The sequence below is a fragment of the Aethalodelphis obliquidens genome, unplaced genomic scaffold, assembly GCF_003676395.1.
Source record: "Aethalodelphis obliquidens isolate GAN/ISIS:26980383/991018 unplaced genomic scaffold, ASM367639v1 scaffold11, whole genome shotgun sequence".
NCBI classification, from domain to species: domain Eukaryota; kingdom Metazoa; phylum Chordata; class Mammalia; order Artiodactyla; family Delphinidae; genus Aethalodelphis; species Aethalodelphis obliquidens.
In genome coordinates, this window is record NW_020837955.1 from 43,042,791 (window position 1) to 43,061,270 (window position 18,480).

The window sequence follows — 18,480 nt, forward strand, 5'->3', positions numbered from 1 at the left end:
CACGGTAGACAAGGAACTCAAAGCACCAAGAAGCTGTTGGGACTGATTCTGGTGTTCCGAATGCCTGTCATTTAATGTGTTTCATCATGGTTTAGTTGGCTGTGTGTTTTCTTTCTTAGTTGTTCATAAAATTATAGCACAGTGGGCCCTCCATATCCATGGGGTTTGCATCTGTGGTTTCAACCAAATGCAAATAGAATACTCAGCCATTTTATATAAGGGCCGTGAGCATCCTCACGTCTTGGTATCTACAGAGGTTCTGGAGCCAATCCCCAGGGTCAGCTGTACCTCTTACAACTTCTAGCACTTAGATCGATGAACTAAAAAATGCTTAACTTAAGAAGGTTTTGCAAACCAGTATCTTTAGTGTGCAATTCACTATAAATATTTTCTCTTTTGTTCTATTTCATTGTTTAAAAATTCTGGCCATGACCTACTAAACGGATTTCCTGGCCACTTGATAGGCTGTGACCTGCAATTTGAAAAGATGATGCCGGCAGCCACCTCCTCTACCACGTGCAGGAACCCCACCCGGGAGGTGGGAGAGAGGCGTGGAGTCTGAACAAGCGCCGTCCAATAAAAATGCAACAGAAGCCACAGACACAGTTGAAAATTCTACACTTTTCATGTAGCCACGTGAAAAGTGTAGAAAGAAGCAGGTGAAATTAATTTTCATACTATATTTCATTTAGCCAAACATATCAAAAGATACCACCTTAACACGCAAACAAATACGCAAAATTTCTTAATGAGCTATTTAATACCCTTTTCTTCCTAGTAAGCCTCTGAAATCTTAGTTTACACTTAAGCCCATCTTACTTCAGACTAGACAGGTTTCAAGTGTCATAACATTAGAGAGCACAGCTCTAGAGCCAGGGTGAGCAAACCTTTCGTGTAAAGGCCCAGGTAATAAATATCTTAGGCTCTGCCAGACGATGGTCTCCGGCACAACTGCTCAACCCTGCCTTGTGTGAAAGCAGACACAGATATCACTTAAATGCTTGTGCTCGTGTTCCCGTAACAATGCACTTACAAGAAAAGCCGGCAGGACAGATGCGGCCCGAGGGCCAGAGTTTGCCGACCCCTGATGCGGGTCATTCTCCGCCCAAAACCATCACCGTCTCAGGACTCTCCAGCTCAAGCCAACAAACCCTCTTTTTACCATTTGCTCAAGCAATCATCAAATTCCCAGTTAAGATCTACCGTCTCAAGCTCCCGCCTGCTGCGGCCGCTGGGCAGCCCTCAGTGGTGCCCTGGGTCAGAGTTGCCTCCCAGCTTTCTGTTCACTGCTCAGCCTTTGCTGCTCCTGCCCCCTTCCATCCGCAGTTCTCCTGAAAGCTTGGCATCACCTCTCCTCCCTCCCGCTCTCCCCATCTCCGTTTCTCTTCTAGGAGGCACTGGCTGGGTTCTCCTGCCTTTGAAAAGCGTGGGGGAACGTGAGGTTGACTTCATGAAGGCACACTGTCTCTCATGGACTGGAACCCCCAGCCCAGACCAGAAATAGGGAGGCCTGTCGGGCTGGTTCAGGGAGAGCTGGCCAGACAGGCAGGAATGGCCCTCTGGCCCTCCAAGTGCACGGCCTGCGTCCCTGGTCCCTGCTGCCTGGAGGCCCCAGCACTGCAGCATCCCTCACGGCTTGGGGTCAGCCAAATGGCTCCGTCTGACTTTAGCTCGCTCAGCCCTGCACAGGACATGATTTCCAAGTGACAAACATGAGCCTTGTGGCTCCCAAATGCCGGAAACAAGCGATCCCCGAGTGACGGCGGCAGGGAGCAGCCCTCCCTAGGTTTCCCTGCCAGGCCCTCGCCTTTCCGTGGGCAATTCCTTGTCCCCAGCCGGCCTCCGATGCTGCGCGGGGCCGGGAGGGACCTGACCAACGAGTTGCTGCCCTGAGGGTTCTGGACTTGGAGCTCCGTCGGCTGAGGCAGACCCACCTGGGGGCCGTCGGCAGCCACGTGGAGAAAGCTGATGCGCCGCGCACGTGAAGGGAACCAAGTGCGGGGAGCGGGGAGGCAGCTGGAGGGGCCTGGGGGCGTTCGTGGCCCGGATGTCACATCCAGCCCTGCTTTGTGCTTGCTTTCCTAGGGGCTGAGTGGCTCTTAGAGACGCCTCCAAGTCCTTTCCACAAGCCCCTGGCTGCCTTAGCCAGCTCCCATTTTGTTCTGACCACTTGCAAACACATGAGTCCTATTAAGTCCTATTAAATAAGTATGATCTAGTGCAAGTGGGCAAAGCGCAGTGAACGCACAGAGGGGAGAAAGGGGCAGGGACGGCCTGGGGGCTGCAGCCTGTCTGAGGCCAGAGGCGCGGAGCCTCCCTTCTTACCCGCGGTCCCGCAGTCCTGGGCTCAGTTTAGCCTCCCCTGCCTGGGGAAGGAAGCACCTGCTCGTCTTCCATCCCTGGGGAGAGAAGCAAGAAAACACTTGTGACTCAGTTAATATCACTGATGATGCCGCTTTGGGGCATCACAGGGGTGAACTGGGGAGTGAGAAAGTCTCTCCAAGATGGGACAAAGGGGGCTGCTCTTCACAACGTGCTTCCTGTACAGGTTAAATCGTGTCTCCCCAGGTGCACGTCCACCCAGAACCTTGGAAGGTGACAACTGGCAATAGGCCTTTGCAGGTGTCACTGGTTAAAGATGAGGTCATTCTGGATTAGGGTGGGCCCCAAATCCAATGGCTGGTGTCCTTGTAAGGAGAGGAGAGACACACACAGAGGAACAGAACACACAGGGACAACGTCCACGTGACGATGGAGGAGCTGCCGTCCGAGGAACCCCAGCGAAGGCCATAAGCCAGGGAGGCAGGAAGGATGCCCTGCGGCGTCCAGAGGGAGGGCACTGCCGCCACCTTGGCTTCTGGCCTCCAGACCGTGAGAGAACAGATTCTGCTGTTTTAAGTTGACCACTTCGTGGCACTTGGTTACTAGTGTGGGGAACAACTCTTTAGTCAGGCCCCCTGCCAGGGCCCGGCGCCCACCTGGGCTTCTGGTTCTGAACTCTTAGCAGCCAGCGGCTCCCCTGACACACAGCCCTCACTCTGCTTCCTGCAGCTCTGCGGACTCCTGGACCTCCTGAAGAATCCGCTCTGTCCTGGGAAGCACCCTGCCCACACCTGGAGACCCCCAGAGCCCCTTTACCTGGCTTCCCTTTGCCCTGTGAAAAAGGCCACTTTGACGGTGACCTCAGAGGATGCCAGTGCCTGTGTCTGCATCCGCCTCCCTCACGTACTGAGCTCCTGGCGGGGACCCCGGCCCTGGCCATCTCCATGCTTGGCCGGAGAGGACGCACTTAAGGAAGCACCAGTTGGGGCTTCGCCGGCAAAGCAGGGATTTGAGAAACAATTGTTCCTGTTCATCACGGGCCTGATGTATCCGTTCCAAACTCTTGTTGCCTGGATGGATTCATTTCTCCTCATGACGTCTGATGGGGGTCATGCTCCGATCCCCATTTGGTGTGTGAGGTGACGGAGGCCTCACATGTCCAAGTGGTCCCGGCACCCCTGCCAGGAGATGGGGCCTTTCAAGAGGTGACTGAGGTTACAGCAGGTCATCAGGTCATCCGCTAGGACTGGTGTTCTTATGAGAAGAAACACTGGATACACGTGACCACAGAGGACAGACACGTGAGGACACAGGGAGGAGGTGGCCGTCTACAAGGCAGGGAGAGAGGCCTCAGGAGAGCCAACCCTGCCCACACCTTGATCTTGGATGTCCAGCCTCCAGGACTGTGGGAAGATAAATTTCATCTTGTTTAAGCCCCCCAGCCTGTGGTACTTTGTTACAGCTGCCCTAGCAGACAAATACAGCAAAGCCTCCTTGATCTTATTTATTTGTCCTTAAAATTCAATTTTTAAAATCGATTCATTGGTTGATACTCTGCCATATTCCAAGATGGGTGTGAGTGTTTCAAAATCTATGTTGACAGGTCGAGGGTTGCCATGAACATTGTTGGAAGCTCCCCTGCCCCCCACCCCCAGGGCTGCGAGAATGATGCTCTCACCTTTCCAGGCCCGTGGCTCAGGGGCTCACGTTCCACGTGGTGGTTTCACGGGTACCAGTTTGCAGCCCTGATGATGGGTCGCCGGTGGGAAGATGCCGTGACAGCACGTGGGCAGGTCACTGGTGTTGTGTCCAAAGCATTGTAGTGTTTCCTCAGGTTTCACACTGCTTGTATGATACACAGTAGAGGGTGCCGGCCTCTGGGCTCTTCAGATCCTTCTCCCACAAAAGTTAGGAGGCACCCACGTGCCCCTGCAGAGTATTCTCTGTCAGGCGATTTCAAGGGATGCTCACAGAGGAGCTTTTTCCTCTTTTGAAATGCACTTAGAAATGGTGGTGTTGTTGAGGATTCCCAGTGCTCCCAAGTACTGGGATGTTCTCCCTAATTTGAAATGTTTTCCCCTCAAGCTCCCAAGAATTCACGCAAGCGTGCCCAGTGTTCAGGTTTGGATCAGAGCTCCAGCGCTGGCTGCTGCAGCAGGGGGTAGAGAAGTAATTCAGGCGTTCTGGTCGGGTGATGAAAACCGCTGCGTGCACATTGAGACACAGAAAAGGAGCAGCTGAAACCGTTTCCTTGTGGGGTCCCAATGAGAAACAGGCCTGTTAGTCCCATGGATGCACGGGGGGGCCAGGCAGTGACGTGCGTGGCAGGTGAGTGCACTGAGCCAGGGCCAGGCGCTGAGGTCCTCTGCGCTTCTCTCCTCCAGCCGCGCTCCTGAGCGGGGAGGACTTGCCTGGGGACTTCCCCACACCTGTGGCTCGTCGACCATAAAGGAGGTCCTATGAAGCCCCAGACCACCGAGTATAAACAAGTGCCCATGACCTGGACTCCAGGCCCGAGATCTGCCACGGAGCATGGCCCCAGCCAGTGAGAGACAGGAGTCAGGCTGCGGCGTGACATTGGCCAATGCCACAGGCTGTGCCTCAGAGCAGCAGGACCTGGGTGACACCCAGTGTCCTAATGGCTCACAGGGCTAAAGGGTCCTGAGTGAGGGGACACCCACACACCCTCCACCACGCTCACAGCCCCCAGGATTTTGAGATGAGAGCAGAATGGTGGTCTCGAGGGGCTGCAGGGCAAGGGAGAAACGGGGCATTTATTCATGGGTACAGAGTTTCGGCTTTGCAAGGTGAACAGTTCCGGAGACTGACTGCACAGCAGTGTGAATATACGTAGCACTACTGATCTATACACTTAAAAATGGTAAATTACACTGAAGACAGGGAATTTTTATGTTCTGTGTATTTTACCACAATGAAAAAGAAATGAGAAAACAGCAAGTCCCAGCTGTAACAGTTAGCTTAAATAGGTTCCTTTAAAATCGTTACTTTAAAATGAAAACTCAGATAGGCTGGGCACAAATAGATGGAAAAAGGCATGCCCTGAAACCAGTAAGCATAAGAAGGCTAGGCTGGCGACATTAACACCAGACAACACAGAACTCAGATAGCAGTAAAAGAAAGGAGGAGGAACAGCTCATCATGACTAAAACGTCCACTCATTGGGCTCATCAGGCATGTGGACTCAGAGCCAGCACTCCGGTCCCTTGTCCACAGGTAGAGTCCCTGCTCTCTTTCCCTCTCTGGCTCCCCTGCCCCAGGTCAGGCAGAGTGGTAGGCTGTGCCCTGCCATCCCAGGAAGACAATCTCTGGCGAGGGCGGAATTGTCCAGAACTAACCTCTCGCTCGGGCTGCGTGTCCAGGCCAACGGCCTGCCCCTGGGCTCGGCCACCAGCCTGCCTGCACGGGCCCACGGGCCCCACTCACAGACAGCATCGCAGGCTGCAGCCCAGAGCAGAGAGGCCAGAGGGGCTGGGCAGCGGCGGCCAGGCTTGCCCGAGGGAGGGTGTTCCTCGGAACTCTGCACTGGAAGGCACAGGGGAGCAGGGCAGAGGGGAGAGCCCCAGTCCTGAATCTGGGGTTTTCCTTCCTGTTTTAGTCAAAGCAGGTACCAGCATGTGAGGAGTAGACACAGCCCTGATGTATCTGGACCTCAGGGCTCTGAGCATGGGGGAGGGTGTGTGGATGCCCCTCAGTACTCGGGGCTGCGACAGAAACATCTTTGCATGATGTCTTCAAGGTTCACCTATGTTGTAGCTTGTGTCAGGATGTCCTTCTTTTTAAGGCTGAATAATACTTCCTTGTATGTATTTACCACATTTTGCTTACCCTTTCACCCATCGATGGACATATAGGTGGCCGCCCACTTTTGGCTACTGTGAATAATGCTGCTATGAACATGGTGTACAAATATCTGTTCAGGTCCTTGCTTTTCGTTCTTTTGGGTATATATGTAGAAGTGGAGTTGTCGGATCATACAGTAATTCTGTTTTTAGTCTTGAGTAATTACCACACTGTTTTACACGGCAGCTGTGCCATTGTACATTCCCACCAATAGTGCACAAGGATGCCCATTTTTCCACATCCTTGCAACCTGTTATTTTCTGGGTTTTTCACTGTCGCATCCTAATGAGTATGAGGTGTGGGTCTTGCTTTTTAAAGTCCATTCTGACACCCTCTGCCTTTTAATTGGCATGCTCAGTTCACTAAAATTTAATGTAAGTTTTGATGTGGTTGGATTTAGGCTAATTTAAGTATTTGTTTTCTTTTCGTTCCCTCCGTTTTGTGTTCCTCTGTTCCTCATTTTCTGCCTTCTTCTGGATTAGTTGAATATTTTCAAAAAATCCATTTCAATTAACCTACTGTGTTTTAGCTACACCTCTGTACATTACACTATTAGTGGCTGCTTACAGATTAAAGTATACACAATACGCATCCTTGACTTTTCGGTCTAGTTAGAGTTAATACTGTAGCACCATATGTAAAATGTAGAAACCTTATAATTGTATAGGTCCATGTGTCCCCCCAGTCCTTTAATCTATAGTTTGTATAGGTCCATATGTCCCCCCAGTCCTTTAATCTATAGTTGTCATGGGTATTGTATCCACATACATTATAAACCCCAGAAGAAAATGTTACAGCTTTTTGCTTTAAACAGTCTTATGGGTTTTTTTTTTTGTGGTACGTGGGCCTCTCACTGTTGTGGCCACTCCCATCGCGGAGCACAGGCTCCGGACGCGCAGGCTCAGTGGCCATGGCTCACGGGCCCAGCCGCTCCACAGCATGTGGGATCCTCCTGGACCGGGGCACAAACCCACGTCCCCCACATCGGCAGGCAGACTCTCAACCACTGCGCCACCAGGGAAGCCCCAGTCTTATGTATTTGAAAGAAATTAAGATTTTAACATTCATTTATATGTACCCACATATTTCCCAGTTTTGATACTCTCCATTACTTCTCTAAAATCTGAATTCCCAACTGGTATCATTTCCTTTCAAAGAACTTCTTTTAGTAGTTCTCATAAACAGCAACAGATTCTCTGTTATTTAATCTGAAAACATTTTCCTTTTTGAAGGATACTGTCCCTGGTTACAGACTCCTAGGTTGACGGGTTTGTCTTTCAGCATCAAACACATCGTTCCACTGCCTTCTGGCCTCCATAGTTTTTGATGAGAAGTCTGCAGTCACTCAGATCGTATCCTTCATGTACAATGTGTATAGTTTTTCTTTGGCTGCTTCAGAGATAGCCTCTTCCTTTGATTTTCAGCAGTTTGATTATGATGCTCAGACATGGTTTTATTTATATTTATCTTGTTTGGGGGCTCACTGAACCTTTTGAAATTCAAATTTAGGTGTTTCACCAAATTTAGGAAACGTCTTGGCCACTATAACTTTGAATACTTTTTTCTCCTACATTCTCTGCTTTCTCTCCTCTTGGGATTCAAATTGCATATGTGTTAGATGTTTTGATATTGTCCCACAGGTTCCCAGGGCTCTCTTCATTATTTTCAACCTGTTTTCTTTCTCTTCTTCAGATTGGATGATTGACATTCATCTATATTGAAGTTCACTGACTCAGATTTTAATCTATTATCTCCGTTCTGGTAATAAGCCAATCCCCTGAATATTTTATTTCAAATATTTTTCAATTATTTTTTTCAGCTCTAGAATTTCTTTTTGGTTCTGATTTTTATAATTTCTATTTCTTAGCTGAGATTTCTTATCTCTTCTTTCACTGCCAGCATATTTTTCCTTACTTAATTGCGTGTAGTTATAATATCTTCTTTAAAGTTGCTGCCTTCTAATTCCAGCATCTTGGGGGTCACCTCAGGATTGTTCTCAGCTGATTGACTTTCCTCTTGAGACTGAGTCACATTTTCCTGTTGTTTTTTTTTTTCCATATGTCAAGCAATTTTAGACTGTATGCTGAATGTCATGTATTGGAATGTTATGTTGCAGAGATTCTGGAGTCTATTCTAATCCTCCAGAGAATGTTGACTTTTTTGTTTTGGTAGGCAGTTAACATGACTGGACTTAAATTGCAAACTCTGTCTTTAGTATCAGCCCAAATCACAGCGCAGATCTTTTATTTTAGCTAAACTGCTTTGATTCTACCTACAAGCATGTGTGGTTCAGATATCAGTCAGAGATTTGGGCAGAGTTTTTTCTTTTTGTGCAGAGTTTTTAGTGTTTATATGCAAGAGGGTTAGGTCCAGTAGGAGTTTACTTGGCTATACCCGTATGCTTGTTTCCAACGCACAGGTGTTTTGTTCACCTGTCACAAAGCTGGGAAGCCTCTGAGCAGATGACTCAGTGACAGGTAGAAACAGAAGAGATTAAGGAATAAAAGGTTAACTCTCTCTAGGCTGAGGGCAGAGCCAGCTGTGGGCAAATATGCCTGTAGTAGTCTGCTCAGGCTGCTACCACTATGCGGCTCAAACAACAGAAATTCACGTTCTCACGGTCCTAGAGGCTGGAAGTCCAAAAGTAAGGTGTCAGCAGGTTTGGTTTCTTTCTGAGGTCTCTCTCCTCGGCCTGTAGATGGCTGTCTTCTCCCTGTGTGTCTGTCTTTTCCCTCTGTGTGTGTCTGTGTCTTAATCTCCTCTTCCTATGAGGACAACAGTCATATCGGATTGGGACCCACCCTAATAACCTCATTTTAACCTTAAATACCTTTAAAGACTCTTTCTCCAAATAGAGTCACATTCTGAGTTACCGGCAGCTAGGACTTCAATATATGAAGTTTGAGAAGGAAACAATTCATCTCATAACACTGCCCTTCAAAGGCTAAGGACTGCCCTCTCTTAAAAGACTGTAATTAATTCAGTTGATCCACCCAGTGGCACCCATGCTATCCTTATATTATGATGAGGAAACTGAGGCTCTGGAGGACGCAGTCATGGAGCTACTGAGTGGCACATCTGGTGCCCACTTCCCACATCAGCCTGTCTAACTGGGAGCCCATTTTGGGTCTTGGGCTCTGGTCCTCCAAGCCCAGTAGGTCGTGGGCACCACCACACACCTCAGGACCTCCCAACACAGTACCAAAAGTACCAACTGGGGCAGAGCCCATGTTGGACAGAGGGGTCCAGATAGTTCTGTGGGCTCTGTCTGTGGCTCAGAATTGCCTCCTGGCAGCACCAACAGCCTGACCCAGAGGCAGGCAGCTCTCTCCTCAGGCCCCCAGCACCAGGGCCGGAGCATTTCTAAAAGCCCTCACCTGAGAGGAGGGCTCCTCGCTCATCGGCAGCTGCCTTCTGGCTGTGTGGTGTTGTGAGCATCCAACGTCTCCACGGTCTGTATCTGATGACCCGAGCGAGAAGTGACGTGGCTCCACGTGGGTGTGAACCACTGTACAGTGTCTGAGTTCCCAGAGGACGGCCTGGCTACACAGCCCACCTCAGGGACTGCTGCGGAAATGAAAGCTTCTAGAGACGTGTCCTCTACGCAATGGGGTTGGCTCTTCCGAGGTGTAGCTGGAGGGAAGATGTGACACCTGGAATGAACAGAATTGGAATGTTTTGGAAAACTTGGCTTCAATGTCATGTTAAAGTGCAGATGATATTGAAGAGCACAGCACAGCCCTAAGCCATGGGCCAGCCTGGACCAGCCCTGAGCCACCTGGAAGTCTGGGTGGAGATGGTGGAGGGGAGGGAGGGGACGGACAGGCAGAAAGGCTGCTGGCATTGCAGTTCTGCACAGCTCCCTTGCTGGCTCATTTTACATGGCAAAGAACATTTTTAACCAAGCACTGCTGCCTTCCCCCAGCTTGACTCATGCAGTCATACTGATGCAGTGTATTCATGCAATTTGCCTCAATTACACTGTCTGGGGAACAGCTTGGCAACCCATTAATCTGCGGGTAAAGTACTTGATAAACAAATTCAGAGAAGGATCGCTCACACTCCTGAATTTCACCAGCTCCCGTTTTGCACAAGGAGTCTGGGTGCTTGACCTCCCAGGACGAAGCGATCGGCTCTGTCCTGCGTCCTAAGAGCCTGCCCTCCCCGTGGGGTGGCCGCTGCCAAGTCCCACCCCAGTGAGGAGGTGCCATGCACAGTGCATGTGCACCTGCCATCAGGTAACTCTAGCCCAACATGTTGCCCCGTGTAGGGTCACAACAGGAAGATACGCAATTAAAGGGACAAAAATGCCCCAAGGAAATCAACACGGGACTTAGTAATATCAGACACATAGGTGACAACTGTCAGACAATCAGTCAACAGGGGCCCCGTGTCTGTGTGATCCCGGCTAACCCATTATGATCTTTGTGAAGTGTCCTTCTGGGGGGTCCGGATCTGCAGATAGGAGGGGAAACCCCTTCCCTTTTATTAGCAGCTAAGCTCTTTATACTTCAGCCATATTGCAGCAGGTTAGAAGTCTAAGCTTTATTGTCTTATGTTATTGAAAATCCAGGTTCCGGCGGCCTTCTCCCTCAGGTCACGCTTTGTCTGCGAATACATTCTCATTTTTCCATGTACGGAGAGCGTCTGGAGAGAGGCAGGAAAGATTAGGGCTGTAATATACTTGAATCCAGTTTATTTGCCTAGCCAGAAACTTCCACCCTCCGCAATTGCTTCCCACCCAAGATGTTGTCTTTAATTCTTTCGTGACAGGAAGAAACACCAGCGCTGGCTCCCAGCAGGTCCAGGCAGAGAGGAAGGGCCTGGGCCCTGAGGTGTCCCTGCCAGTGGGGAACAGGGGTCCTGTTCCTGCCACAGACTGAAGTTTCTGGTTCTGAACTTCTCATTTGTTTAGGAGGAATGCATCTTCAGTGGCACGTCATTCATCAGAAGAGAAACACGTTCATTAGAGAACGGCGGGTGCAGAAAAGCCCCCTGGCCCGCGATTCCTGTCACAGCCGCTCCCTCGTGCTTGGTATCCTCCGGGAGCATCTTGTCCCCTGGCTGCCGGCTCCTGCGCAGGTGTCGGCCCCGACCAGGGTGGTCCCCACAGCCGCTGCTAAGGTCCACCTTAGCCTGTGTGACCGCCCCTCCTGACTTTGCCGCTGGACACACACAGGAAGCCTGGGAGGGAAATGATCTGGGGGGATTATTTTGTTAATTAGTTTGCTCAATTTAAACGATGGGACAGCAGGGTCCAGCTGCCTGGACGGTGCCCTCCCCATCCCCAGCCTGGCAGAACAATGCCTGCCTTGGCTTTGGACTGCCCAGCCCCTGAATCTGGGACTGGGCTGTCCCCGATTATTACCTGTACACCCTGCCTACAGTCAGTCCAGTGTGGCTCAGAGCACAACTACTGAGCACCGACTGTGTATGCTATTCCATTCCAGACCTAAACGAAGGGAGGAAGCAGAGACGGCAGCCCAGAAAGAAGTGCTGAACTGGGGGCTCTGAGCTCAGGGCGAGGAGCAGGGCATGGGGACAGGGCCCCGGCTGGCAGGGAGCACCCAGGGAGGCGCTTGGGAGATGTTGCATAGAGTGACCAACTGGGGCTGGTTTCCCTGGAACGTCCCTGTTAACACTGAGAGTCCTGTGTCCCAGGAAACCCTCGGTAGCGGACAAACCAGGACAGTTGGTCACCCTGGCAGCCAGAAACCCAGCTCCGTGCTGCTCTGTCCCATCCGGGTGACCCTGGAAGTCAGCTCGCAACCCGGGCCTGTTTCCTCATCCATACACCGTGGATAAGGATGTCTTTCACCTCTAGGAAACCTCGAGGCTTTTCATACAGTTTTGTTTGGGTCCGTGGCCCTCCCCAAGGCACTCTGGATGCCTTTAAGGAAGGCTACCATCAGTTTGCTGTCCCCAGGGAGCCAATGGGCATGATCCATTCAGAGACGCAGCAAGTCGCACGGCATCGACGGTGGAGAGCTTGGGATAAGAAACTGACTCGTATGGGGAAGTGGCTCCACTGTCAGCAGGAGGCCTGGAGGCTCCAATCTCTCAACAACTTAGCCAGTCAGGGTGCTCCAGGATGGGTGCGGGTGACAGTGGACACATCGGTGGGGACACAAGGGGCTGGTGTTCGACCAGTCTGAGTCTGGGGGCCGCCTCTTTAAGGGAATGCCCAGGTCCCTGCACCCCCAGTCCCCAACCTCTTTTGGGCTAAAGGCACCCCTGTGCCAGGTAACCTGTGCCAGGCAGTCCACAAAGAGCTACCATGACTGTGTCATACATCTGCTTGTCCCTGCGGTGCAAGGACCATGTGAGCGTTTGGGCCTCTCCAAGGCGAAGGCCACGTCAAGGCTCCTTTTGCAAAACATCTCAGGAAGTGGGCCGTTTGGTTCATGGATATCAACTCTGTACTGGCCTCAAATTCTTTCCCCTCACTGGAAATAAGGCAGCGATGAGCGTCCTCGGTGATTCTCTCCTGGCCTGGCCCACCCTGCCTGCCTCCCGTGGTAAAGCCCCTTACTCAAAAGGGCAGGAGAAGAAGAGACCACAGGAGTGGAGCTGGAGGCCCAGCGAGAGGGGGCCCTGACGGCCATGGGGGCCTGGGGGAAACTGCACAGCCTCTTTGTCCAAAGCACCACTCCTGGACACAAGCCACCATGCAAGGGGACGCTTGCATCCTGGTCAGGACCCATGCCCCACCCGGACCTCTGTGAGGCCTCCTAGGGTGGATGTGGGGCGCTGCGCCATCCGAAACGCTATCGCCTCCTTCCCCCACCGGAGGGCAGAGTTGGCGAAATCTGTTCCGCTTTGAACGCTGTGTCTGAGACCAGACATCCGGAGTACTGGTGGCTTCAACAAACCTAAATCTCCAGGGGCCCCGACAGGTGTCACCGTCCCCACATAGGACGTTTGACCCCAGAAGGGAAAGAAGACGGTGGTCCCTTCCGTAGGCTCAGAACGCAGCTTTGGGCATAAATCTGTGGACAGAATCGATTCTTAGGAGGGTGACGAATTGAGCAAAGAGCAGGGGCATTTGACACGTTAAAAGATTGTGCCAAATGGCCTTCCAAAATGATGGTAACACTTTTCATTGCTACCAACACTGACTGAGTGCCTATTTTCCAACATCCTCACCAGCACCAAGTGTTACGCTTTTTAAAACTTCTTGCCAAATTGATTGTAAAATAGCTAACAGATTTGACTTGCATTTTTAAACTTACAAGTTTTAGCATTTTTGGCTGTAGCAAAAATTCAAGAGCAACCCAAGTGTCTATCAAGAGGATACCAGCAACATGAATTATTGTTCATATATTCAATGTAATAACACGTGGCTCTTAAAACAACGAGCCAGATCTGTGCCGATGAGTTATATTTACAGGAAGGACGCTCAGGACACAGTGTTAAGTGAAAATGAAAGTTGCAGGAGTTTTGTGTATGATTTTTATAACCTCCACACACACACGTGCATACACACGCATACACGTACACACACACCCATGTGTGGACACGCACATTCATACAAACACTCGCACACACATGCCCCAGGAGGAGGCATCAGTGGGCATCAGGGAGGAACACGTGAGACGGAGCCCGCCCAGCCCATGCGCGTCACGTGACTGCCTTCCCAAATCCCGACAATCGGGACTTGCTTCCAGCGAGCCAGGCTGTGCTGCCAGAACATCTGAGAACAGAAAGGGAAATCCACACGTGCCAAGCGTCTGACACTAGTAGGTAAGTAAAGCGGCACGAGCCTGCACCCTGTGTGCGACGACAGCAACAGCCCTCGTGCCCTCTGACGTGGGACTCAGCACTTCTGCAGCCCTTCGGGCCCGGCACGGCTCACGTAGAAACCACGGCAGAGCATGGCTGCGAGCTGCGTTAAGACCTTTATTCCAGAAACGTTTTTCTTCTGGGGAATGTTCATTCGAAGCAGAGGCTTCAAACAATGAATGCAGACAAGAAAGTCTGATTAGGCGGCCACGGCATGTCCAGTCACACCCCGCATGCTGCGTGGCTCGTGTCCGTCAGCAGCGGGGATCGCCGAGGCAAACGCCGGCATCTCGTCTGCGAGGTGACCGTCCCCTGAACCTATCCAATGCTCTCCCGTATTCCCAGGCAGCTGATAAAGTAGTTTGATACCAATCAGTTGTAGATTAGATTCTGCAAAGCACGTTTTCCTAGGAAATCCAATTGCACCTGCTTTGGTTTCTGGGGCAGTATCCGTTATTTGGTGATGGTACGTGATTGTGCTTAGGCTGTTTGAGAAGAGAGGGTGTGATCCTTCATCTGACACGGGCCAGATGAGACTGCACCAGGGGCTTTGGAAGGGGAGGGGCCGGAGCGGGCACCCTTGGGTCCCGTGCTGCCTGGGCAGCCCCGTCTGCCCCTCTGCTTGGCATCTCCCCGACCAGGACCTGCCCCAGGGGCCCAGCCTGCAGGCCGTACATCCGAAGGCAGGCGTTTGGTGGTTCTCACCGCAATTTATTTTAATTACGTGTGACATAAAGATACCACCTACAAATGAGACAATGCTGCCATAAGAGTCTCAAGGTTACTGTAGGGAATACTTCATAACCGAAGTGTGTTTTCCCCAAGGAGTTATACTACCATTTGATTTAATTTTTAATTTTTACATTTTAATCAAAAATAGATCAAATGGTGGTGGTCTCTCTGGGGAAACATACTTCAGATAGGAAGCCGGCCATGCTCCTTTTAAATATGTAAAGCTCCCATCTCCCTATAAGTCACGGATGGCGCCTGCTGCCAGCCGCCCCTGCGATGGCCTGGGCGTATTTCCCGGGCAGCAAGGCCGCCGGCGGCACCTAAACCTGCTCCAATCCGTCAGGAGCCTTAAACAAAGGATGAGAGGTTCATTTAATCAAATGTCCTCTGTACCATGTGGGTCATTAGATCTCCCCGGGGTGGGGCCTGTTCTGCCTCCCACAGGGAGTCCCCTTACCTTCCCCTGGTGGGTCGGTCGGCAATGTGAATCACATCTCAGGGGTGTGTGTGTACACCTGTGCACACTTGCTCTGCATTCTAAACAACAGGCAATAAAACTTTTCAATTGCAAGGAAAGGCATGCACATTCTTATCCAGGTGGGTCTTCCACCTACAAGGGTCACCTGGTTTGTCACATCACCACCTTGAGGGTGACCCGGACTCCCGCTGATATGCAGGTGGGCTCCAAGAGCAGCCACTCAACCCACCATGGACCTCAGATGATACACACGTACCTTCTGTAGCTTCTCTGGACTTGACGTTCTCATCTGTAAAGTTCTCACTGTAAAGTGTAAAGTGGGGATGAAGCTGGGATGTGCGTCATCGTGCGGACCAAGCGTCCATCAGAGGACACGCTGGAGAAGTACTGGCCGCACACCGGAACTGCTCACAAACGTTATCTCGTTAGCGTCTTGCTACTGCCTGGGTAATAAAGGTGATGTGCTCATTCTCTCTCATCCTGAGTGTCGCCACAGGACACTGGAGGCTCCTGTTCAAGGCTGGATGCCTGACGGGGAAACAGCCTGGACAATGCGGGAGACCCGGGGCCTCCAGCAGCCCTGCCCTTCCCGGGGCTGCCTTAATGCCTCAGCAGTGCCCACAGCTTTGCAGCCGGCAGGGCTTTCTGAAGTGCCCGGATCTCCCTTCGGTGAGTAACCCAGACACCCACACTCCAGGCTTCCAGCCTCCCCCGTTACAAAGCCAGTGGATCCCAGGAAGCTGGGAGGGGGTGGGGGAGGCCTGCGGGGGAGGGGCACCACCCACTTCCTCCAACTCCTGTCCCTGCCTCAGCTGAGATCGGCAACACCACGGCCACACCAACCTGGCCCCGGAGACACGCTTCCTCACGTTTCTGATTCAATACATCCCACCAGTGCCCCAACTCAGGGATGTTCCCCTCCGTCCGCCAATGTCATTTACATAAAGATCCACCGGAAGTGTTCCTTCTGAATCAGCTCCAGGGAAGTAACGCAGTTTCTCCTAAAGGACAGGTGTGCCTCCTTTCTTTGGGCCAGCAGTCTATACAGCAGACCATCTCCGTGCCCTAGAAGCCCAGAGAAGAAGCTCACGCTCGCATCCGGCAGCCTGGCCCCCGGACAGTGGTCCTCTGCTTTGGTGACGAATCTGTCTTCTACCTCCTTCTCTGTGACTCATCACAGATGTGCTTGGCACTGGCCTGCCCAGCTCCCTCTAGAAGCTGTAGGACAGCGGGGCAGTAAAGGCTGGTCTGGCTGCGTCCTCGCCCCGGTCCCACCCGCTAAGCCTGAGGGTGGAGCCTGGCTCTCTGGGCGCCCCTCCCACTGGCCAGGTGGGCAGGCCGATTGGGGGCAGGCACCCGCTTTCCCCGCCCAGGTCCAGCACCCCCTGCACCCTCCTCCTCCCCGGTCACCGACGTGGCCCATGGCTTGGCTGGACAGACTAGGTCCCCAGTACCCACTTCTGGGGCCACCATGGGGCTTTGGGACAGCGTTGTGGGCCCCCAACTCAGGACTCAGGGTGAGTGGGTTTGGCTGCTGTTCCAGACCCAGGGGGCCCAGGGGAGGTGAGGCCTGCAGGGACCTCAGTCGGCTTCAGGCCCTGAGGGCCACCCACTATCCCCACAGTTACACAGGTCCCGGCAGTTCAGCAAATTTTCTCACAGACCATGCACAAGCTGTGCATCACAGAGGAAGCTCATGAATGAAATAGAGAGCTGGGGAGACATGTTCTTAATAGACTTTATTACTAATGCAGAGGCCCTGGAACATACAGCGAGGCCCCTGGAACTGGGGGGCTCCAGCCCTCAGCACTGTCCCAGGTGTGTCCCCGAGGGTGGCCAGGGTGGGTACGAGGTCGGGCTTGGGCTCGCTCATGCATCCTTCACGTGTTTGATCCCAACGCTTGGGGAAATCACGCTGCCGAGGGGATGGGGGATGAGCAGGCGTCCTGGTGCCGGGCAGGGCTTGGACACTCCCACCTCTGAGACTGGGGAGGATGGCCATGCCACCTGGCGGGTAGGAGGTCCAGCTCGGGCGGGTCCCCTTTCCTCCGCTGGGCTCGGTCTTCATGTTAGAATCCGAGCTCCACACGGTGCCTTCCCGGGGCACAGCGTGTCATCCGGGCAGGACAGCGACTCTCTAAGACACCGGGCAGGCAGGTCCAGGCCTCTCCACTCGGGGGCTGGGGCGGGTCCTGGGCTGGGCGGCCCGGCTCGCTCGCGGCCACCAAGGTGGTGTCCGACTTTACGGTCATTTTGTTCGTAGGGTTTGCTGCCAAAGTGACAACTCCTCCTGAAGCCACGTGGAGTAAGTGCCGCTTCCACTCCTGGGAGGCTGCGCCTGGGGTTTAGACTTGGAGCTCTTCTCATTTAGAGTTAGAAAGTCAGGGAAACATTTAAAATGTTAAATGGAAACCAAGAAATTCTGTTGCGCATTGTTGGGAATCAAAGCAGAGAACAAGGAAATCCTGTCACATTTAGAAAGGGACTATCCCTCGGTGATACACTGAGTGATTTTAACCTCATCGCCACGTGTTCTCTTTTCAGCCTACCTGCGGCGCACACGCGTCGCTTTTCCACCCAGGAGAGAATCACTGGCAACACGGGTGACACTTAGGGCTGAGGGCAGGGTCTGCAGCGGGAAGCAGGTGGTGGACGTGGCTGCGAGGTCGGAGCCCTGCAGGATGTGGCAGCAGGACCACGAGCCGAGGGTCCTCGGTGGGCCGCCCCCAGCCCCGCTGGCTGAGCACGCTGCTGGCCTGGTGGTGGCTGGGCTCCTGAAGTTCATTAAAAATTGGTTCCAATCGACTCTGTGAATATTCACTGAACCCCCCTGGGTGCCAGGGAACCCTGCCCAGCTCTGGGGCACCGCCGAGTGAAGCACCGTCCTCGACTCCACTTGGGCCCGAGAAAACCTCGCACCCTTGCCCTCCAAGGCCAGCCTCCCTCAGGGCTCTGGGAGGGGGGCCGGGTAGACAGGGATGGAGGGGCGCCCTGGGCCGGCAGCTGACGGCCGAGCCAGCGTGCCTGGACGGGGGACAATGGCACAGGGACCTGGCATCATCCATGACATATAAACATCACTAATCCACAAAATCCAGGCAAGCTGGAAGAGAAAATAAGGTGTAATCACAGTAAGACTTTAACATGTAAGATTTCTAAAAGAAATGTGAAAATCTACATGACATTTTCTACCTCACATAAGACAGAGTCCTGTGAATTCATTTCACAAAAGCAGCAAAGAAACACCAAATCTGAATGCCACACTGAGGGTACAAGGGGCCATCTTACACATTTATACCAGTTGT

At 52.4% G+C, this 18,480-nt stretch overlaps 1 protein-coding gene across 2 annotated transcripts in view; it reads right to left on the reverse strand.

Moving 5' to 3' along the window:
- CUNH10orf143 (chromosome unknown C10orf143 homolog) overlaps nucleotides 1-18,480 on the reverse strand; it is a 106,555-nt gene that overhangs the window by 37,284 nt on the left and 50,791 nt on the right. Inside the window, exon 4 of one of the 2 annotated variants that reach the window (XM_027112965.1) lies at nucleotides 16,918-18,278. The exons of the other annotated variant lie outside the window; for it this stretch is intronic. Coding sequence (XP_026968766.1) covers nucleotides 18,120-18,278 — 159 coding nt within the window. The 3' untranslated portion in view covers nucleotides 16,918-18,119. Of the gene's footprint in view, nucleotides 1-16,917; nucleotides 18,279-18,480 lie in introns of those variants that run through there. 2 annotated transcript variants of the gene reach the window in all.